This window comes from Callithrix jacchus, chromosome 12 (genome assembly GCF_049354715.1).
Source record: "Callithrix jacchus isolate 240 chromosome 12, calJac240_pri, whole genome shotgun sequence".
Classification (NCBI taxonomy): Eukaryota; Metazoa; Chordata; class Mammalia; order Primates; family Cebidae; genus Callithrix; species Callithrix jacchus.
In genome coordinates this window covers 52,210,412-52,233,866 of record NC_133513.1, presented here as the reverse complement: position 1 = coordinate 52,233,866, position 23,455 = coordinate 52,210,412, and the positions used below count along the sequence as shown (strand labels likewise).

General features: G+C 45.7%; 1 protein-coding gene across 2 annotated transcripts in view; it reads right to left on the bottom strand.

The window, feature by feature from the left end:
• Positions 1-23,455, bottom strand: part of POLR3A (RNA polymerase III subunit A) — a 55,302-nt gene that overhangs the window by 4,937 nt on the left and 26,910 nt on the right. For both annotated transcript variants that reach the window (XM_002756207.7, XM_078345494.1), the window contains 15 exons: positions 22,457-22,629; positions 19,599-19,710; positions 18,594-18,712; positions 17,523-17,660; positions 15,536-15,706; positions 13,362-13,475; positions 7,818-7,904; positions 7,647-7,729; positions 6,916-7,086; positions 5,147-5,240; positions 4,856-4,948; positions 3,606-3,770; positions 3,109-3,273; positions 2,735-2,866; positions 1,405-1,537 (listed from right to left, as the gene is read on the bottom strand). In XM_002756207.7, the coding sequence (XP_002756253.1) occupies positions 1,405-1,537; positions 2,735-2,866; positions 3,109-3,273; positions 3,606-3,770; positions 4,856-4,948; positions 5,147-5,240; positions 6,916-7,086; positions 7,647-7,729; positions 7,818-7,904; positions 13,362-13,475; positions 15,536-15,706; positions 17,523-17,660; positions 18,594-18,712; positions 19,599-19,710; positions 22,457-22,629 (1,950 nt within the window). The remainder of the gene's footprint in view (positions 1-1,404; positions 1,538-2,734; positions 2,867-3,108; positions 3,274-3,605; positions 3,771-4,855; positions 4,949-5,146; positions 5,241-6,915; positions 7,087-7,646; positions 7,730-7,817; positions 7,905-13,361; positions 13,476-15,535; positions 15,707-17,522; positions 17,661-18,593; positions 18,713-19,598; positions 19,711-22,456; positions 22,630-23,455) is intronic.

Here is a 23,455-nt window from a genome sequence, read left to right as displayed (position 1 = left end):
GGCTGAGGTGGGCAGATCACAAGGCTAGGAGTTTGAGACCTGCCTGACCAACATGGTGAAACCCCATCTCTCTAAAAAAGAAAAAAAAAATTCCATGTTCCTTTTGAAAAGAGGAGGAGGTAATCTTAGAGGCAACAAACAGGTGTACACTCTAATGAGGCCAATCTGTACAAGAGCAGGAGATGAGAGATCAAAGGGCTACTGGGAAGCAGAGCTCTGGCCTGCAAACGGCAACCAGCCTTGGAATCCCTGTTTGGACTTGACTGGTGTGTGCCCCGGGGCAGGGTGCTGACCCTCGTGAACCCCAGCCCCTCACCAGCTCCCACCCCAGGCTTGCAGGGTCTTGCTGTGGAATCAGAAATACTTGAACAAAGCCCAGCAGCCAGTGCTGGTCTCACGGAAGAGGCAGGGAAGCCAGACACTGGGGAGAATTCCCCTCATGCTCCCTCTCACCCAGGCCAGCACTGCCCCATCAGAGCCATACTTTGTGGGTTGGGAGTGGTGGTGGGGGGGTGGGATGAGGCATGGCATAGAGCAAGGCTCTGCTGGTCTTTTTTTTTTTTTTTTTGAGACAGAGTTTCTCTCTTGGTACCCAGGCTGGAATGCAATGGCGCGATCTCGGCTCACCGCGACATCCGCCTCCTGGGTTCAGGCAATTCTCCTGCCTCAACCTCCTGAGTAGCTGGGATTACAGGCACGTGCCACCATGCTCAGCTAATTTTTTGTATCTTTAGTAGATACGGGGTTTCACCATGTTGACCAGGATGGTCTCGATATCTTGATCTCGTGATCCACCCGCCTTGGCCTCGCAAAGTGCTGGGATTACAGGCTTGAGCCACCGCGCCTGGCCAGGCTCTGCTGGTCTTAACAGCAAGTGAGGTCACCGTCTTCTGACTTGTGAAAGGGCTTAATATCCGCACTTACTGGTGGGTTGAGCTACTTAGCACATAGAGTGCCTGGCATGGGGGCTCAGCAGGCATCAATGGCCACCTCCCAAGGAATCCAGGACAGCAAGACGCTCTGCTCTGCTCAATGCCACCCAGCCACTACCCCCTTCTGTCAGCCCTGGTGTCACATAGAGGGGTCAGGATCAGTGTGGCTGACTACAAAGTCAAGGGCTAGAAAAATTCTTACATGCCCAGGGTTGCTCTTTTCTTCCTGGACCAAAAACCATCTGTGCTGACAGAGGGAAGCCTTCCAACAGATTTAATGGGATGCAGGATGCTATAGTCAGGCTTTGGAGATAAAAGATCCAGCAGTTCCAATTCCATGATCTGTGACATTATTCTTGAAAAAATAAATGCTCTGCCACTCAGTTTTGTTCATTCCCTTAGAAGCCCAGCCACGGTCTAAGTTGTAACTAGTAAAGGCCTTTGATGCTGCTCACAGAAACATCAAACCTACCACACACAGAGTCCTTCTGCCCGAAGTAGGCAGCGTCAAAGAGATGGTCAGCTGTCTTCTCAAAGGAGGCCAGCATCAGCACACTCTCCTTCATCTTGGCCAGGCCAAACCTAGTGATACCCAGGACTTCACCCTGCATCAAGGGAAAAAGAGTCATGGTGGTACTCACACCACTGGCAAAAGCACAAAACCAAAGCACGATGCATCTTCAATAAAATCAACAAAAATCCGCCAACAGAATCCCAACCTCAGCCCAACCTTCGGTGTGAAAGGCTCGGAGGAGCTATGTCCGCCCTCTGTGTCCCACTGAGGTGGTCAGTCACTGGCAACATGGAACCTTACACTCACATCCAGATCCCATCAGAACAAAGAATAAACAACTGAGAACCAGAATCCAGAAACTAACTTTGAAAAAGGGGAGTGCTTCTGAAGAGGGTTCTTATGGCTCAAATAACTGAAAATGAAAGGAATTAAAAAATCTCAAGTATGAAGAGAATTCATTAAATTTAGGTAATTCTATTCAAAGGAATATTGTGCCATAGTTTAAAAAGTATATTTATTAAAACCATGAAACAAGATGGAAAATACTCGTGATGTTAAACAAAAGTCAGAACCAAAACTGCATGCACACTGTTTGCTGCAACTAAAGTAACAGATGCACATGGACTTCAACGAAGTCCCCCCCGCACCACCTCAGGCCAGAATAGATGCAGGACTTCAAGGAAGACTTCAAACTCACAGCCTCAGAGTGGTAGGAAATGGGCCATTTCCCTCACCTGGTTTCCAAATATCCTGTAATACACTATTGACTTGTCTAGGGAAGGCTTATGAAAACATGCTGCCCTAAGGCACAGCTAGAGGGAAATGTTTTTTTTTGGAAATGAGAGAGAGAAATCAAATCAAAACAACCAATCAACTTCAGGTCATGCTAACTTCTTCTTTCCTGGGAATGGCTACAGAAGAGTGATGGATGGGTTTAATAAGAAAGAAACACCTCGACTTGCCACGGGACTCTCTGGGCTTTGGCAATGGCTAAATTTGCTTTAGGATGACATTCAGGATGAAAATGGAACCAAGTTCCAGCTCTCTTCACTCCACCGACTGGTGTGAGTTTGTCATGAGGCTGTAATTCTCATACGGGGATCTGACCAGGACACCCAGCCTGGGCAGCATACTTTGGTTTTTGAGCAATGTTCACATCTTAATGGTGAAACTGCTGTGATGATCCTCACAGCAGCATATTCTACATATCTTAGAAACTCCATAGGTTTATTCTCCTAAGAGTGAGTTTCAGGACACCCAGGCACCCAAGGGCCTCCTGCCCACACACCTTGTAGGTCATGAGGTCAGAGAGCAGCATCACGTGTCTCCTGTCGATACTCATGCCGTGGTTCACCATGGTGTATTGGATTTCATTGATGATCGTTGTCCGGGCGGCCTCGATGCCCAGAGTTTTCTCCACCTACAGAGAGCCAGGAATGAACGGAAGCAGCCACTGCAAATTCTCTCCACTTTCTACTCTGCCCTGCAGGTTCCAAGTAAACCCTGTGCCATTTTCCAGAAATGGATTGCTGGACAGTGTTTAGTTGTAGACCCAGGGTAAATGGGATGGTCAGAGAAGTATGGTGGGAACCAGTGGAAGGCCTGCAGATGGCACAAGGCAGACAGCCTAACCCTAAGGCAACCCCAAGGGCTGAGCGGTACCTCATAGGTGTTATTGGAGGTGGTTCGGGTGCCCTTCACACCGTGCGTGGCCATGACCGCCCGCAGGTTATCACCTTCCACCAGAAGCTTGTACTTCTCCTTTCCACTCTGCTCATCAATGTGGATGACAGCTCTGGACACCTCTGGAATGCCCTGCACCACCACCTGGATTCAGAGGCAGAGATGGCTGTGAGGATGGTGTGAGCCATGCCCTAGGCTGGTCACCTTGATCACCCCAGCTGTCAGCAGTGGTCATCTGAGACACACTACAGCTAGTTTTAGGGTATGGGAGAACAGAAGAAGTTCAGGGGACTGCACCTCATCCTAACATCAGTTTTTTGACAGAGCAGTGAGGAATCTAACAGACTGGCTCCTTGGGGATAGGGTGAAGAAGAAATGAAGAAGTGGGACTAAGTGACAAAGCCCTTAGGTCCCAGCCCTGGGTGTCACACCACAGGAAGATGCTGGGTCTCCAGGAGAAGCAACTTCTGTTTTACCTTGGGGAGATCCTCTTTCAGGAACTGCAGCACGTAGTACATGGAGCTCTTGCTGTTCTCTCTGGGGGTGACACAAACCACAGCCTCACCGTGAACAGCCACGTCACCGGGCTTCACACGGAGCTTGGAAGTGCAGATGGAATAGCGCACTGTCTCAGCGTTCACCTGCAACATGGCCAGGCGTAGGTGTTACTGACAGAGGTTTGGAGGCTTTGAGTCCAGTGTTTTTCATGTTTCTTTCATTATTGCCCCTCTAAGAAGTCCTTTAGTCAGGTTTGTTCTAAGCCGCCCCCCATCATGAAATTAATGCCATAGATATACTGCCTATCTGTTTTAAGTACTGTATGTGTATATTATCTGTGCTTTATTCATAAAGAGATTTTGTTCACCCACAACAAAATATCTGCCCTGGAAAATTCATGCTCAGTTCATGGTAACACACGCAGCAGCCTCTGTGGGAAGCTCTAGGGAGGCTGGAGGTCGGAAGCCAGGCTGATTTAAATACTTCTGTGGGGCCTCCCCTTCACCTGACATTTCCACCATGGTTCATGTGCGACAGTCCTGGATACAACTCAGGTTTTCTGCTAAACAGCCACAGGCAGGCAGCAAGGAGGAGGCTAGAGAAATCCCCAGACTGGAGAGTGGATTGCTGCATTTCAGAGTCAAGTGTAACATATGAACTTGGTGCATGAGAGAACGGGCTGACAGACTGTGTTTTAAGGGCTACGGAGACAGGGTCAGGAAGTCACTCATTTTGCACCCCATGTCAGTCTGTTTGTGAGAAAGGCTGATCATCTTTCAACTGTTACCTATTTCCCACGAATGCCAGTTTAAGAAGCCAGGTTAATCTCCCCATCTAAAAACATTTACTGAACCTCTTAGGCTAGCTGCCATGGTGGGCACTGAGGACCCACAGGTAAGTAAGACACAGCCAGCCCTAGGCTCCTTCCAGACACTGGGAAGAGGAGCGACAAGATCACTTATCATAATACCATGTCACAGTGAACTGGTATTGTGGTCTGCACAAAATTTCAACTGATTTCCTGTGTGTCTTTAGATGGCTATATTTGTATCAAAGTCAGGTTTAGAACAAGAAAATGTGAGGCGACAACAGAATCACAAAAACCAGAAACCAAACAGAAGCTTCTGCAATGCTTCCTCTGTCTTGCTTAGCTCTTGCCCTAGTTTATCGGTACCTATCTTGGGACTAACAGGATGACTTCCTCTCTACATTTAATTATGTGACTCACTTCCAGTCTCAGAAGTCTAATCCGTTCCAGGGAGAGCTTGACGAGAATAAAGCAGTCATCAGGAAGAAACACTTCTTCAATATACTCGGAAATCTGGAGTGTTAAAAGATCAAAGTGTTCATCAGCCACTTTCCCCTTTCCTAAGAGCATGCGACTGCTTGCTTGCTTTTTTTTGGAGAGCTGGAGTAGCACGGACGCCACAGACTGGTTAATCCATTGCAATGGATTTTTACACTTCCTTGCAACATTGCTGAGCTAGTTTTCTTGTTATCAATAGGGATTTCTTCTTACCTCTCCCAAGAGGGTTTTTTCAATTCTTCCTTTCACCAGGCGAGCATAATCCGCGTCGTCATCCTTGTCTAGCTGTGCTGTGATAATTGGAGTGCTGTTGAGAAGCAAAGGAAAAATGATGCTACCACAAGGGAGAAACCCGTCTGAAGACCACTGCTTCATTAAACCCAAGTGCTATTTAGAATCATAATGTTACTAGCGACCGCAGTTTACTGGGCATTTACTCTCAGGTATGCTAAGGGTCCATGTACATTCTCATTTACACTTACTATTTGTAATGGTCCCCAGGCAATCTACTCCATAAGTGAAAGAAAAGATTTTCAGAAAATTCTTCCTTAGAAAGTGAACCCTGGGCGAGCGCGGTGGCTCACACCTGTAATCCCAGCACTTTGGAGGCCAAGGCAGGCAGATCACCCGAGGCCAAGAGTTTGAGACCAGCCTGGCCAACGTGGCGAAACTCATCTGTAAAACGCAAACATTAGCCAGGTGTAGTGGTGCGCGCCTGTAGTCCCAGCTACTCAGGAGGCTGAGATAGGAGAATCGCTTGAACCCAGGAGGTAGAGGTTGCAGTGAGCTGAGATTACACTACTGCACCCCAGTCTGGGCAACAGAGACTCTGTCTTAAAAAAAGAAAAAAGAAAGTGAATCCTACCTGTTTTTCTTTGGTCCTAACAATCATAACCAGCAGTTATTTTAGTTCTGTTCCCTGTGTAAACTGACCACCCAGACTTTTTTTTTGAAAGGGATCTCACTCTGTTTCAGGCTGGAGTGCAGCGGCAGGATCACAGCTCACTGCAGCCTTTACCACCTGGGCTCAATTGATCCTCCTGCCTCAGCCTCCCAAATAGCTGGAACCACAGGTGTGCACCACCATGCCTGGCTAATTTAATGTTTACATTTTCTGTAGACTTGGGGTCCTCCAACGTTGCCTGGGCTGGTCTCGAACTCCTGGGCTAAAGTGATACTCCAGCCTTGGCCTGTCCAAGGGCTGGGATTACAGGCATGAACCATGATGCGTGGCCTATAAAGTGACCTTTTGTTTACTACAATTTCCTTCATCCCTCTTCTCTCCCAACACTGCTTCTACAGGAACACCTCCAACTCCTGTGATCACAGAGCCATCGGCTTCTGTCCTCACCATTCTGGACTGGATCCCCAGAATACACATTCTTGGGACTAAATTGACCAGCCCAGAAGGGGCCAGCAGAACTCCTAACACCCTGGATATCTACGATTGTGGTTCTACAACCAAGTATGGCTATCTTTCATTCAATGCTATGTATTGTCATTTAAAAAAATTAGGTCATCATGATTTCTGTCATCAAAGGCATTGTAATACAATTCTATTTCTTCTAGCCTTAGATCAGCTAGAAATCCCAGAATGAAATCACCAGGAATCACGGAATATGACCACAAGCCCCGTGGGAGACACTTCAGTCAGGCCTAGTTAGGCTGGAATAATGACATCAAAAGGATATAGTCTCCACTGACACATTGTTCCAATTTTTCTGGTCGTTTTTAACATTTTCTCTCTTTCATGTTACTTGTGGCCATAAAAAACCATTGATTCTATTTTGAATGTATCCAGTTTAGACTTTTTCTTGAGTGGCTTTTTTAAAAACCAGAATATGACTAACACAGCAAGCAGAGTCTGAGACACTGTCCTATGAGAATGAGAATATCACACATACGCATGTGACACGAGGATCACTGCTTCTCAAGAAACAGGACAGGCATGTGTGGAACAGGAGGGAAATGGAAGCAGGCACCTGATGGCCTTGGAAGCATTGATGATCTCCTTAATCCGAGGCACGCCCAGGGTGATGTTCATGGAGGCCACGCCTGCAAAGTGGAAAGTCTTCAGGGTCATCTGGGTGCCTGGCTCACCAATGCTCTGGGCACACAGTGCGCCCACTGCAGAACCTGGCTCCATCTGTGCCCTAGAAGGCAAAGGTATGGATAAGAATACAGGATGACAAAGAAAAGTCCAGCAAAACTGCTGGGGAGAGGCTTCTGGTTATCACTTTCAACAGAGAATATAGATGCTATTAGGGTCAGGAAGGAATTGGCAATAGGCCAGGGTATGCTTGTGACAGAGGAAGAGCCTGGTATAGACCAGAAATAGGTGCAGACAGGGGAAAGTAATGGTCACAGAGGGGGCAGCACTGCAACTCAATTCTGCGTGGCTACGGTGCAGAAGATCTAAGTGGTCTGCTAACCAATGGTACTGATGGCGAACAGAGCAGCTGGCATCTGCCATATTCATCAGCAGTTTCCCCATGGGGAGAAGACATTAAGAAATTTCCTTGCAGTTATTTCCATATCTTGGAGCACTCAGCCTAGCAATTCATCAGACCCCCTAGAGAAGATGTGACAGAATCTGAACAAATACCGGCAGTTAACAAGTACACTGGTGCAGGGTTTTGTACCCACGGGGAAACAGGAGGGATACGTGAGACCTATGTGGATGACCGTCAGTCCAAGACAACGGCATGGCTACCTCATGTACTTGTCCCTGCAGGTCTCCAGAAACTTTTCTACTTGGGTGGGGGTGATGCGGTCCAGCTGGTACAGCACCCGGGGCTGGAAGGACACAAGCCAAGCACAGAGTTAAGGGCCGGAGGCGCCTGCAAACAGCTTGGGGTTCTAACGTGTCTTGGAGGGATATTACCTCTGTTGTGCCGTTATCATTAATGCCATATTTATCTCTGGTTTTCTTGATCTTCTCAGAGACGCCCTTAATGAATTTTTTTATTTCCTGAAAGATTACACAGCAAACATCATTTGTAAGTTTCACAGTCATTCAGATGACATAATTCATTTCATAAACCTCAGCTGTATATGACAAGTCCATCATATATATATATATATATATATTTTTTTTTTTTTTTGAGATGGAGTTTTGTTCTCGTTACCCAGGCTGGAGTGCAATGGCGCGATCTCGGCTCACTGCAACCTCCGCCTCCTGGGTTCAGGCAATTCTCCTGCCTCAGCCTCCTGAGTAGCTGGGATTACAGGCATGCGCCACCATGCCCAGCTAATTTTTTTTTTGGTATTTTTAGTAGAGACGGGGTTTCACCATCTTAACCAGGATGGTCTCAGTCAAGTCCATCATATTTTAGCGTTTGCTCAATATATAGTACAAAGAACACAATCTGGATACTGCTTCTACTAAAAAGTAGTTTTCCAAAGAACACACGTACTGTCCATACCCCAGACACATGCTCCATTGGTTGCGGTGTCTCTAAGGCCTTCTCCAACTGCTCTCATGGCACTGTCTGCAGGGCCCACACAGCACGTGGGAGCCTTTGCTCATGCTCTCCCACATGCCACGAGAGCTACAAGAACACAGCTCAGGACAGGTATAACTGCATCATTTATACTTTTCTTCTCCAGATTAATTTTTGAGGGATTCTTCTGAAGCTCTTATGATCAGTTTAAATACTACCAACTAAAGCATAGCTTTGTTGATATGCATTTCAAACACACACTTTGAGTTCACCTTCATTTCAAAGAAAACACTCCTGAAACGCAGCTTATCTTTTCCCCTCTGGTAACAACCTCTCCCGGCAGGCCCAGGCCCATGCTCTCTTCCCACACACAATTAGAACCCTGTAAGGATTCCTGGAAACCACTGTCAAAGCCAGATGGGAAGCATCAGTATATATCTGATTCCCACTGGGAGGACGACCAAGTAGAGCAAGAAGAAGGTGGAAAAATACACGGGTGGAAGATCAGAGCAGGGTGAGAGACTACAGCCCTGACTCAGGTTTTCAGGTGACCACTCAAATGGGTGGTTTTAGGATTTATAGTATGTCCATGAAATAGACCCAGCCCACCACCACTCCTAAAGCTAGGATCCGCCAGCACCTTCCCCTGGGAGTGCTCACAGGGAAGGAACACTTACAGAGGAACGGTTAACATCTTGCTCACAGTGGGTCAATCATCAAACACTAGAGATTGGCTGTGACAGCACTTCTCAGGGAGAGATGATGGCACCCGCCATGCAGTAGCAACCATCCTCCAGAGCCATTATCCTCATCCTGGGAGCCAGCATCAGCTGCTCTGGCATGACCCAGGGACAGTCTCTGAGAATATGGGGAAGAGAGGATAGACTACCCCTCCTTTGTAGTAGCAAGGAAATCACGGTGGTGGTAAGCTTGAATGGCACTCTGGCCAAATGCACGCATCCAGCTGCTCTGTGTGGCTGGGAATATAGATCCCCATACACGGAGGACAACCTGCATACTGTGGTGGCCAAGAAGCCTTATGAGATTTTGTTTCTTGATTCTGGGGTAGGCTGAGGGTCCCCCAGAGAGAAGGCCAGCATGCTCTGCCCAAAGTCCACTTAGCCTATTACATAGTTGAAAATGCCTAAGCGTAAACCAGGGGCCCATTTTTGCAAAAATAAAATCCTGTAAGGTACCCACAGACAGCTTAAGACTTCCTAGCCCCATTCTATCCTAACCTCGTAAAAAGAAATCTCTTTAGCCTCCTAACTAGCAATTTCTAGTTACTATCCTTTCTAAAAGCAAAATGCTAGAACTATGTTCTTGTTTAAATAGCCTTAGCATCTGTGTTCACATGGTCTTATGCCTTTCCCAGCCAGCTGCTGCCCAGTTTGGCAGGAACTCCCTGTAAGGAGGCATGGCTTTAGCCCCATCACTCTAGAGCAGAGGGCACTGAAGGGCTGAATGAGGTCAGCAGTTGGCCAAGGCAACCAACTTCTTCACAAAGTCAGATGCTTTCTTCAAAGTCTTTTCTCTGAACAGGGATTTCTTCGACGTAATCTTTGCCCACTGGGAAATTCCATCTGTCTCCCAGGAGCCCAGGCAGCCAAGGGGCTACCTCAGGGGCCCATTGCATCCTAGCCGTCAGTTCCCATGAATACTGCTGTCCCATGATCGCCCGTGTTGGCCAACTCTCTTTCTTCCCACTGAGAAAGTACAGAGATACACAGAGGGTGACCCTGCCACCCAATCATTGTTCTACATAGAAAGTGCTTTTTATTTAAGAACTTTTACTGGCAGGGTGCAGTAGCTCACACCTGTAATCCCAGCACTTTGGGAGGCTAAGGTGGGTGGATCACCTGAGGTCAGGAGTTCGAGACCAGCCTGTCCGACATGGCAAAACCCTGTCTCTACAAAAAGTACAAAAATTAGCTGGGAGTGGTGGCACGCACCTGTAGGCCCAGCTACTTGGAAGGCTAAGGCAAGAGAATCACTTGAACCCAGGAGGCAGAGGTTGCAGTGAGCTGAGATTGTGCTACTGCACTCTAGCCTAGGCAACAGAGTGAGACTGCCTCAGACAAAAAAAAAAAAAAAAAAAAGAACTTTTATCAGTATAAGAGGGGATTTTGATTGGCGGTGGCTTGGTCCTTTTGAGAAAGCTCCCAAAAGCCCTCTTGGCCCAGATGTTGCCATTTGATCACCAGCTGTTAAAGGCTGCCTCACCTGTTGGCACAGGGAAACCAGGAGCGGAACCTAAGGCCAAGCAAACCCAGAAGGTTTTCATCTGCAAGGGACTATGCACGTATATGGAGTAAAAAGAACACACCTACAACAATCTGCCGGCTTAGGCACTGGAAATGACACAGCTCAGCTACCATCCCAATGGACATGCTTCCCATGGATTTGTTGAATGACTTTCCCTACACAAAGGTTCTGGAAATTAGGTTTAAAAATGAAAATAAGAGACCGGGTACAGTGGCTCATGCCTGTAATCCCATCACTTTGGGAGGCCGAGGCAGGTGGATCACCTGAGGCTGAGAGTTCAAAAACAGCCTGACCAACATAGAGAAACCCCTGTCTCTACTAAAAATACAAAATTAGTCAGGCGTGGTGGTGCATGTCTGTAATCTCAGCTACTTGGGAGGCTGAGGCAGGAGAATCCCTTGAATCTGGGAGGCGGAAGTTGCGGTGAGCCGAGATTGCGCCATTGCACTTCAGCCTGGGCAACAAGAGCAAAACTCCATCTCGAAATAAATGAATGAATAAATAAATATTAAAAAAAAGAAAAACAGCTTACTTTTTGGAAATAAAAACTGAAACAATCAGCTAAAAATTCACACTGAGTCAACTCATGCATACTAGAGGGAACTCACAACATGGCTATTGGCAGGCAATTCATCACATGATTAACCAGTAGTTAGCCTCTCACACTCCACAGCAGGCCCATGAGCATGGGCATCCACCTCTGGCGTGCCACTCAGGAGTGCCTCTGTCACCTTGGCTGTGATGCAGGCTAGGGCTGGAGAACATTTCACAGGCTCAGACACATCCGCTCTTGGCCAGTGGATTTTGGACCCTCTCAGCAAATCTGAGCTCATCAGATTGTGAGCTGTTGGTGACAAGGACATGTTTAGTCATCCTTGCATCCCAGGGATCTGTGGACTGTGTGACATATGGTAAGGGCTGAACCAGCGCTCACTGAATAAACAAATGCTGTGGGGCAGGAGGTCACCTGTTAAAGTTTTTCAAGGGCAAGAAAGGAACCAGTCCAAAGCAAAGCAGTGTTTGCCAGAACCTAGACAGAAACCTGCTCTCTCTGGTGCTGGCAAATGCTGGGGTGCTGCTAGAGTGGGCCCTTTCTGTTGGCATTCACAGCATGCTAAGCACGTTACCTCGTGAGAGCTCTCATAACCTGCCTCAGTTAAGGTTTTCAAGGACAAACAGATAAATAAGTAAACATAATCATGAAGAAAACCCAAATTACAACTCTAATTTGTTGGTTTTTTTAAAAAAAGAATAAGGAAGCCTTTGGAAGAGAAAAGCAAAAGAAAGGCATCCAGCCTTGCCACACTCTTGACTTTAAAACCACGAAGAGACTCTTTTTCACCGTTCACACCTTGACACATGCATACAAGAAATGAGGGGCTTCCTTAACACAAATACTCCTATTTAAGCTCACTTGCTGCTTTATTTTTGATCTACTGAAAGAGATACATTCTTCCTTGGTCTGCTGATCTGTGCCACATTTGAATTACCAATTAGTACACAAAGGAAACCATTTACTGATTTCTGTATCCCTTTGCTTTTGATCCCAACCATGATTATAACATGAAGGAACTGCCTGAGCAGATCGGAACCATTAAAACAACAACCAACCAACCAGAAAACCTCAAGAGGGTGTCAAGGTATCAGCTCCCTGGAAGAATAGAAAAGGTTGATTCAACGGATTTTTGATCCATAATATAGCGAAAGAAAGAGCAGTTTAAAATAGATGGTATTAAAACAAGACTACTACTACTAACAGTTATTGGGATTCAGAATAATTGAGGAAGAGTTGGCTCGCAGGATAGAGTGGGTGTTAGGGAGAAGGATTAAACAAATCAGCATTTTTCTTCTAAAAGGGAAAAAAGAACATTTTTTTTTCTAGTAGAGAAATGGCTTGAGTCAAAGACATAAACTAAGAAAGACATGAGATAAATTCTGCATGTTGGCTGGTGAGATTTTGCCTTGGCCATTTTTTTTTTCTTTTTTTTTTGAGAGCAAGTCTTGCTCTGTTGCCCAGGCAGGAGTGCAATGGCACAATCTTGGCACACTGCAACCTCTGCCTCCCGGGTTCAAGAGATTCTCCTGCCTCAGCCTCAACAGTAGCTAGGACTACAGGCGCCTGCCACCACAGCTGGCTAATTTTTCTATTTTTAGTACATAAGGGGTTTCACCATGTTGGTGAGGCTGGTCTTGAACTTCTGACCTTGTGATACGCCCGCCTCAGCTTCCCAAAGTGCTGGGATCACAGGCGTGAACCACTGCACCCAGCCTGCCTTGGCCATTTTTGACCTTTTTTTTTAGATGGAGTCTCACTCTGTTGCCCAGGCTGGAGTGCAGTGGAGCCATCTCAGCACACTGCAACCTCCACTTCCTAGGTTTAAGCGATTCTCCTGCTTTAGCCTCCTGAGCAGCTGGGATTACAGGCGCCCACCATCACACTCGGCTAATTTTTGTTCAGTAGAGATGGGGTTTCTCCATGTTGGCCAGGCTGGTCTCGAACTCCTGACCTCAGGCGATCCACCTGTCTCAGCCTTCCAAAGTGCTGGGATTACAGGTGTGAGCCATTGCGCCTGGCCCATTTTTGAACTTTTTAACAAAGGAAGAACCCTACTTCAAAAAACAAAAACCCAGCTTATAAAATCCCCTTGCCAGCCCTTGGCAAACAGAGTTCTTGACGACAGCCAGGCTAGGTGCAGTAGCCAGCACCTGGCAGAGCTCACCTGCAGGAAGCTGTCCTGGCAGCAGAGAAATTCGCTCTTGTTCATGATGGACTCTGTGGTCAGGATCAGTTCGTTTTTGCTGAGAGCAGGCTCGCTTGGACACGGGAAGACTGCCTCGATTATTAAAAGAAAATTACGTTATGTGTGGGGACCACAGAAAAGGGGGCGGTAGTAGATGAGAGAACTTACTAGGGATAAAATGACCTTACCCAGTGTGCTTTTAGCAACCTGTGATTTTTCTTTCAAAACAAATTATGGACTCAACTTTCATATGAAGGTGACAAGTAAAGAAACAGATACTCCATCCTACACAAAAATTTCTGGGCTATTCAGCAAGTGTTGTCCTATCACTTCCCAGCCTTTGCCCCACCCAGATTTACATTAAAAATATAAACGGTCATTTAAAAAACTCAAACATTTCAAAAGTAAAAATACTCTCCCACTTCTCAAGCTCATGAATTTCCTCTTTTTTTTTTTTTTGAGACAGAGTCTCCAGCCTGTCACCAGGTTCCGGCTGGAGCGCAGTGGTGCACTCTCGGCTCACCGTAACCTTCGCCTCCCGGGTTCAAGCAGTTCTCCTGCATTAGCCTCCTGAGTAGCTGGGTTTACACATGCACACCACGCCCAGCTAATTTATATATTTTTAGTAGAGACAGGGTTTCACCATGTTGGCCAGGATGGTCTTGATCTCTTGACCTTGTGATCCGTCCGTGTTGGCCTCCCAAAGTGCTGGGATTACAGGCGTGAGCCACCGAGCTTGGATTTTTTTTTTTTTAGATGGAGTCCTGCTCTGTTGCCCAGGCTGGAGTGCAGTGGTGCCATCTTGGCCCACTGCAACCTCTGCCTCCCAGGTTCAAGTAGTGATTCTCCTGCCTCAGCCTCCGGAGTAGCTGGAATTATAGGTGCATGCCACCAAGCCTGTCTAATTTTTTTGTATTTTTAAGAGTGACGGAGTTTCACCATGTTGCCAGGCTGGTTTCTGACCTCCTGACCTCAAGTGATCTGCTCGCCTTGGCCTCCCAAAGAACTAGGATTATAGATGTGAGCCACTGCCCCTGTCCAATTTCCTCTTTTTTCTTCCCCTCTGCTTTGTCCAGTTGACTCAACATTTTAATGGCTACATAATTATTATTTTGTATAGACATACCATTATGTATTTGACCTATCCTCTGCTGATGGTTTGCCTCTACTGTAAACAGCCTGGAAAAAACTTTCTTGGCATAATTAGACCATTTCTAATGGGCAAAAGGAATTTCTATAAGGGAAACTATTGGGTTGAAAGGGACATATATTTAAAGTTCAGACTGATATAGTCCAACTACTCTCCAAAAAGGTTGTTCCAAGTTATATTCTGAAAGTATGTGAAGTGTGCCTGCTTTTCAACACCCATGACTTACAAAACTGGTCTCTAGTATACCCTACTTGACACAGAGAGAGACCAAACAAAGTCCTTTTCTGTTGGCGTTTGATTACTACTAACACTAGACTTTCAACTGAAAACAAAATTTTTTTTCGTCTTTTTTTTTTTGAGACAGGGTCTTACTCTGTCACCCAGGCTGGAATGCAGCAGTGAGATCAGCTTACTGTAACCCAAACTCCTGGGCTTAAGGATTCACCTGCCCCAGCCTCTTGAGTAGCTGGCACTTCAGGTGCTTATCATCATATCTGGCTAATGTTTTAAAAATTATTTTTTAGAGATAGAGATTTTACTCTGTTGTCCAGGCTGATCTCAAATTCTGGCCTCAAGTGATCCTCCTGCCTTGGCCTCCCAAATTACTAGGATTATAGGTGTAAGCCACTGTGCCTGGCCTTTTCCTTTTAATATTGGAAATTAAAAAAAAAAAAAAGAAAGAAATTTTTTTCTTTTTTTTTTTTAATAGATATGGGGGTCTCACTTTGTTGCCCAGGCTGGTTTTAAACTCCTGGCCTCAAGTGATCCTCCTGCCTTGGCCTCCCAAAGTGCTGGGATTACAGGCATAAGCCATTGTGCCTGGCCCTTCCCTTTTAATATTGGAAAATTATACAGAGTGACACATGAAAAAGATAGTAAGCCAGTGCTTGGGCAGATATAACTGAAGAATTTATTAACTGCAAGTGACAGTTCAAACAGTACTTCCATTCTAAAGAAACATCCTTAAAAACACTCTACCCCCAGATAAAATGCTAAGTCTTACTTTGATGTTGTCCAGAACCCTTTTAAACTCCAAAGGTTCATCTTTTCCCTCCATAGCTGCAGGATCTAAGCCATCTCCTCCGTAAATGAACTGGATAATATCGCCAGTAGAGCTTCGGACTGTCAGGTCATACTGGGAGCAAAGATCTTCAAGAGATTTGACAAGCCTTCGCTAAAGGAAAAGGAGGAAAAAGCTCAGCTGCTTTGAGAAGAATACTCATGTGCAGAGGATAAGATTTGCAACTCAAGAGTCTCAAGGTTACAAGCACTTTAATCACATAAAAATACTTTATTAGAAATCCCTTAAAAGAGTCCTCTCACCCCAAGAACAAAGAGCAAGAATGCCCTAATAGCCTGTGCAGTGGGATTTAGAATATGCTCCAACCTCCTGCACTTTAGTGTATTTTAGAACAGATGCAATTTAAACCCCATCACCCACAAAGGACTCTGCAAACACTGTTTTCCTAGGCTGTTTTACCTTCCTTCTCTTTCTCCCTAAGGTATAAATTAATGCAATAGCTTTGCATTTCTAAACAGAACTTAAGCCAGGACCCCTGCAGACTTCAATATGAATTACAGAGGATCAGGTGCAGGCCCTCTTCTGGGACAGAGGGGGAAGAAGAGAGAACAGGGACAGTATTGTGTCTGAACCAGCAGGCAGCAACTACTTCTCAAAGCTACTTAGGGAGAACCGTCCACCAGCTGAACACCCCAGCCAGCAGTGCTATGGTGGCTCAGTGAATTAAAGAGAAAGAAATCTTCCTCTAGGCAACTTCAAAACAAAAATCCCTTATGCCAGAACTAATTTGGTTTATGTTAACACACTGCTCTGGGAAAGTCATACTCTCTGCTTCGAAAAAGTAAAGACAAAACAGTTAAGTCAAAACACACAATATGGCAAAAGTGGTAAAAGTATGTCATACCCTGCTGGGTTTCTGACAAAGGCAGCATGCTCCAAAACTGAAGGGCAATTTCCCATCGAAAGATGATTAATTGTCTTCCATGGATGATACACAAAACGATGATTAAAAGTATGACAATGATACACAAGGCATAGGAGAGATTATGGAAATGGGCATCTACTGACTTGGAAATAGGTGTCCACTGCCACACTAATCACCGTGTTTGTTCCAGCCCACTCATTCACATCTCTGATTTATCTACCCTGGTTTTCCAGCTTGCAAAGGGCCATGCTCGCACAGTAGGGAGAGAAAAGACACAAAGTCATAGCACGTTCATGGCCCAGCAACTTGTAATGTTGACTTTATCTGGTGTTTTAAGTAGTTTAAAACATCACTTAAAAAAAAAACGGTTAAATTATTGAGTAGAGAGACTGAAAAGACATCTTTTCAGTCTTCCATAAGACCACAGGAAGATGTATTTTTCACTCCTCTGCCATTAGGGGTACCTTTGTGGCAAAGTTTGAGAAGCACAAACACAGAGAAGCCTCTAGGTTAGCCCTGTGCCCCAGAGTCTGTTATCTTAGAGCTATTACTCTCTGGGGAAATGCTTTCCTCCTAAGCATTCAAGCCCTCCAGCAGGCATTGGAATAGGTCTTGAGGGTTAATTAGAATGATATTAATAATGAGTTACATATAAATAGTTGCAAAGAGGGAGGCAGAAGCCTCGCAATAACCAGGAGGTATGTATTATCACCCTCACTGTCATGTGCTAGCAAAGCGAGGTTAGTGAGGTTGAATGACATGTCCCACAACGTACTTCCAGCCATGTCCTCCTCTAATAGCGCTTTGCTATGCTTGGCTCTGGCTTGGTCTTGATCATTCAAGGGACACAGAATGATCTGGAACACATTCCATTTTTTGGTTGTTCATTTCCAGGGCATCTACCTTTCTAATTTTTTCCTTTTAAATTTAAAGCAAGACTAGATAAATTATAGCTCATGTGCAAAATGTGCAAACACTCAACAGTCAAAACCCACAGAGCCCTGTTCTGCTCTGTTGCGAATGGCCTACATTTCTTCAGGTTACCTGCATGTATCCTGTTTCAGCTGTCTTTACAGCCGTGTCGACTAGACCTTCCCGCCCGGCCATTGTGTGGAAGAAAAACTCAGTTGGTGTCAAACCGGAATAAAAGCTATTAGCCACGAAACCTTTGGCAGCTGGGAGCTAAAGAGAGGCAGAAAAGAAGACAAATAAAAAAAAAAGTTCAAGGCCCACAATTCTGAAATCCACTCAAATGAGAAAACACACCACCTTGAGATTATAAATACCTGGCCAGTATTCTCATGAGATGGCAGGCTTTCTATGCCCTTGAAATAATCTATGTGGAGAAATAATCTGGACAAAGCAACTGTACCAGCAACAAGGAGAATGAGGGCCCAGCCGGAGCTGGTGCTGGTGCCAGTGGCAGGCAAGTGGCCCAGGAGAGGGAAACCTAAGATCCGGCACCTCTCCTTAAAGCAGGCAAGCAGTCAAGGACCTCAGAGGACACCCTGTGGATGGCCGCTGCTGCCCGTTCCCTGGGAAATGACACCTTCAAGACATCCTTCCTGTGGGCCAGACCTGCCCGCCTCCAAAACATAACCACACACTGTTAATGTCTACAGGATTTCATTCTGGGCACTGAAAGTGTTCTATAAAAGTAGATTGCAGTGATGGCTGCACAACTCTGTGAATATATTAACAGTCACCGAACTGTATGCCTTACATGAGTAAATTATATATGAAGTATTATTGTAATAATTACATAGGAAGTATATATGTATTTGGAGTTTATTTTATTGCTTCTTGGCCTTTTGGCTAAGATTAAGTGTAAAATTTATTTATTTGTAGAGATGGGGTCTCACTGTGTTGGCCAGACTGGTCTCAAACTCCTGGCCTCAAGCAATCCTTCGCCTTGGCCTCCCAAAATGCTAAAATTTCAGGCATGAGACACTGTGTCCGGCCTGAAGTGTATCTTAACAGAATAGCAAAAAAATACGTATGTAAAACTCCGCATGAAACTGACCAACAGTCTTTGCTCTGCATAGGTCTGTGTTTCTTGGAGGACACTGTAGATGAAGAGGCCTTCACAGTTCTACCTGATCTGCTACTGCTTACCTTTGAGTGTTTTTCAAAGTGTGGCAAGGACCTGTTTTCAAAACCATCTGGCACTCGAGAGCCACTGATGGCCTGCTGTCCCACACAGGCAATCATTTGTGATATGTTAATGAAGGAACCTGGGAACATGGGTCAGAAATGTAACATTCATTTACAAAAATAATACAAATTGAAGTTCAAGCAGATCAGAAGGGTAAAACAGGAATAAGCAGAGCATAGGCCCTTATCCTCAACAAGGTCACGGTCCCAGAACAGTAGAAGGCAGAAATACAATTGAGATAACACGGAACTGTCAGGAACATGAGAAAGGCAGAATGAGGGCAAGAGGAGCCAGGAGCATGTGTGGGTCAGAGGAAAGGCTGGGGAAGTGACAGGCAAGTCTTCAAGGAGGTGTCGGCAAGTCCAGGTTGGATTCCTAGAGGATGTTATAATCAGGACATAAAGGGAGAGGGGGAGGACTCCCAAAGTGGGTGAGAAAGTGGGAAGCAAAGACAGAGGAATGGGAAAGTGTGGGGTATGTCCTGAGGGCAGAAAGCAGGAGACAATGGGGTGAAAGCCAGCAAAGTTAAGAGACTGGACTTTATCCTACAAAAAAAAAAAAAAAGCGGGGGTACAGAAATAGAAGCATACAGGTTTTGAATTTGAATGCATTATCACAACCGAATGCTCTGAGGGCCTCATATCTACAAAATTAAAGAATTCTGCCACATCATTAAGTATATTAAAAATTTCCTAATTTTCTTTCTTTTTCAGCATGCTGGGCTCAAGTGATCCTCCCACCTCAGCTGCACCCTCAAACTCAGAATCCACACATTACCAACAAATTCCTCCAAAACAGTTAAATTTACCCAAATGCAAATAATTAAGTCTCTCTCTCTCTGATTTAAAAAGATCCCCTTAAGTAAATGAAATGCCTGTTTGAAGTTGTTACTATTACATTTGCTGGAAGCAAACCAGCCTATACGGAGAACACACTGCCAGCAGGTGAGAGAGGGGTATGCACACCTTTGGAGCCACACAGAGCCATGGTGAGGGGGCTGTTGCTCTTGTCTAGCTCCCGGAGGCAGGCGCTGCCAGCGTGGTCTCGGATCACAGACAGTTCCTTCAGTATCAGTGCCTGGGGGAGAAAAGGAGATCCTTGGTGGGTTGTCCTCATTGCCTCTGTGGATTACATATGCTCAATCTGACATTTAAAGAAATCTGAAAATTATCTCGCCTCAGTATTTTCAATCAATCAATGTTTTAGAATCTTAGAGGACCAAAATGCCTTGGCTATACAAACACGTGCATCTTCTACAAGGTTTTAAAATCACTAAGGCAAAAAGTTATTCTTTTTTTTGTTAGAGACAGGGTCTCTCTCTGTTGCTGAGATGGCATGATCATAGCTCACTGCAGCCTCAAAAATCCCGGGCTCAAGTGATTCTCCTGCTGTATCCTCCTGAGTAGCTAGGACTACAGGTACATGTCCCCATCATGCCTGGCTAATTAAAAAAATTTTTTTTGTAGAGATGGGTCTTGCTATGCTGCCCAGGTTGGTCTTGAACTCCTGGCCTCAAGGAATCCTCCTGCCTTGATTATAGGCATAAGCCACCAAGCCTGGCCTAAAATTGACAGTAAAAAAAACTTGAAAAATCCTTTAAATGGCCCATCAGGTAGAATGTATGGCTTTGTGTATTCTACCCTACACAATAAAACATTGTATATACATAGCTGTGTGGACGCACACACATATCCCTATATAAATATGTAGTATGTAAAAGAGAATTGCTTGTACTGTTTGTAACTTTGTCTATCTATTTATTCTTGCCAAGCAGACATCTGAATGCCCACAAGCCAGGCATGTGATGAGATGACTTCACAAGAATATTCTGGCTCATGAGCTCATCCACACACTTACTCCTCAACTTACAAACTGGATGCTGAATCAGTTAGGAGTCTGGTTCCATTAAAAATTGCTGCTGCTGAGGCCTCAAGTAATTTTCTAGGAGGTACCAGTGAGAAATATCCTTTTCTCTTTCTTTCTTTATGACTCGGTGAGAGTAAGATTAAGAATGAGCTAATGGTAAATACCTCACACAATTCTGGTTTCTCCCTACTTTAGAAAATGTATTTCATCAGAAAACTTCCCACTGCTTAAAGGGCCTTTCTTCCACACAGGTGAGTCAAAGCTCAGAGCCACAGGTTATTGGTGAGGCAGAAGACGGCCAGGTGAAAGTGGTGCACTCAGAGTGCTGATCTCGCTGCTTAAGGGAGTTTCTGGTTCTTACAGGCTGGCAGTGATACTGATTCTGACTCATGCTGGTTGAGATTTCAGCTAAACTAGTTTCAAATGAGGGGCATAGGCTAAGAATGTGACTATTTGACATGAATTTTCCTTCTGCATCCAGGTCTCTTTCAAAGACCATACATTCAAAGAACCATGGTAAGGCCAGGTGCAGTGGTTCACACCTATAATTCCAGCACTTTGGGAGGCTGAGGTGGGTGGTTCACATGAGGTCAGGAATTCGAGACCAGCCTGGCCAACAAGGCAAAGCCCCATCTCTACTAAAAATACGAAAAAAATTAGCTGAGCATGGTGGTGGGTACCTGTAATCCCAGCTACTCGAGATGCTGAGGCAGGGATAATTGCTTAAACCCAGGAGGCAGAGGTTGCAGTGAGCCGAGATTGCACCACTGCACTCCTACCTGGGCAACAGAGCAAGACTGTGGCTTAAAACAAACAAACAAACAAACAAATGAACAACCTGCTGGGTGTGGTGGCTCCTGTAATCCAAGCACTTTAGGAGGTAGAGACAGGTGGATCACGAGGTCAGGAGATCGAGATCATCCTGGCCAACATAGTGAAACCTCGTCTCTACTAAAAATACAAAAATTATCTGGATGTGGTGGTGTGTGCCTGTAATCCCAGCTATGCTGGAGGCTGAGGCAGGAGAATCACTTGAACCAGGGAATCAGAGGTTGTAGTGAGCCAAGATTTCACCACTGTGCTCTGGCCAGGTGACAGAGTGAGACTCAGTCTTAAAAAAACAAAAACCCAGCTGGGTGCAGTGGCTCACACCTATAATCACAGCACATTGGGAGGCTGAGGAAGGTGGATCATGAGGTCAAGAGATGAAGACCACTCTGGCCAACATTGATGAAACCCGTCTCCACTAAAAATACAAAAAATATAGCCAGGCATGGTGGCTCATACCTGTAATCTCAGCACTTTGGGAGGCTGAGGCAGGCAGATCACCTAAGGTTGGGAGTTCAAGACCAGCCTGACCAACATAGAGAAACCCTGTCTCAACTAAAAATACAAAATTAGTCGGGCATAGTAGCACATGCCTGTAATCCCAACTACTCGGGAGGCTGAGGCAGGAGAGTCACTTGAACCCGGGAGGGGGAGGTTGCAGTGAGCTGAGATCGTACCATTGTACTCCAGCCTGGATAAGAGCAAAACTCTGTCTCAAACAACAACAACAACAACAACAACAACAAACTCCAAAGAGCTGTGGTGTCAGTTTCTACCTAAAGGATGCTGAAAGCAAATGGCAGGAGCCCTCGAGTACCAGTTACAGAAGCGGTCTGAGTGTGCTACCGGAACAAGAGCAGCCCCGTGTGGCCGAACGAATAGATGGCCGTTTTCACCACCTGGAACATGACAGCTGGGAGGGATGTGAGGATCTGATGAAAGGCCTTACCCCCAGGAAACAAATGAGAACACACATAGTGAGCCCAGGGCTCTGACAAGACGGACGTCACTGCCTTGACTTGCCCACTCCTTTGCTACCTCTCTTCATGGCTCAGCACAACCCCAGAGGGCACCATCTCAGCCACCATGTGCAGAAAGTGGCAACCCTGAACCAAAGGGCCAGGCTCACCTCCAGGGTCTCCTCAGCAGTGCAGCCAGGCTGCTGCTGCAGCTTGCCCGTGTTCAGGGCTTCGATGTACTCATCGCATTTCTTGTAGCCAGCATTCAGCAACTCATACTTGGCCTTTAGCAGTCCTTGGCCAGGTGTGACGTCACCGATCCCAATTGAGAAACCACGGTTAGCTGTAGAGTTGGTAGAGCAGGAAGAAAGGGCCATAAATGAGACTCAGCAAACCTGCTAAATATAGTTGATGCCTGCTAGATATAGTTTGTGCTATATATCAACTACCTATGCATAGTTTAAAGTATAAAAAAGTTTGTATCTTCACAGAATTCATCACAATTCAATTAAATAATAGCTTTCTCTCTCAGTCATTAGGGAGTTACACAAAATGACTCAGACTCACTGACGTTCTCTCAGAGACCTTACGGCCTCGTGGGGAAATACAACACTGTTTCCAACTATCATCTAAAGCAGAGTGACATTAAACACTAAAGGGTGGCCTGAGAGCTGGGTGCAGTGACTCAAGCGGCTGAAGCAGGAGGATTGCTTGAGCCCAGATGTTTGTGATCAGCCTTGTCTCTACAAAAACCTTAAAAAATCAGCTGGTATGGTGGCACATGCCAGTAGTCCCAGCTATGCGGGAGGCTGAGGTGGGAGAATCGCTTGAGCCCGGGAGGTGGAGGTTGCAGTGAACCACAACCACATCACTGCACTCCAGCATGGGCAGCAGAGCAAGACCCTGTGTCAAAAAAAAAAAAGTATTCTCCACCTTTGATGGAACTAGGTGCCACCATTGATCCTATCTACAATATACTGTATGTAGAAATAAAGTGACTGAGTGGCTTCTGGCTTAGCAGGATAGGAAGGGGTGACCTAAAAGTATCTGTAGACGAGAGGACTCATGGGCCTGGAAAGGCTCAGAAATGAGATCATCAGGTTCTGCAAGTGCTGGAGATGATGAATGTGCTGGAAACAATGAGGAAACCTAGTGGAAAGTCTGTATAA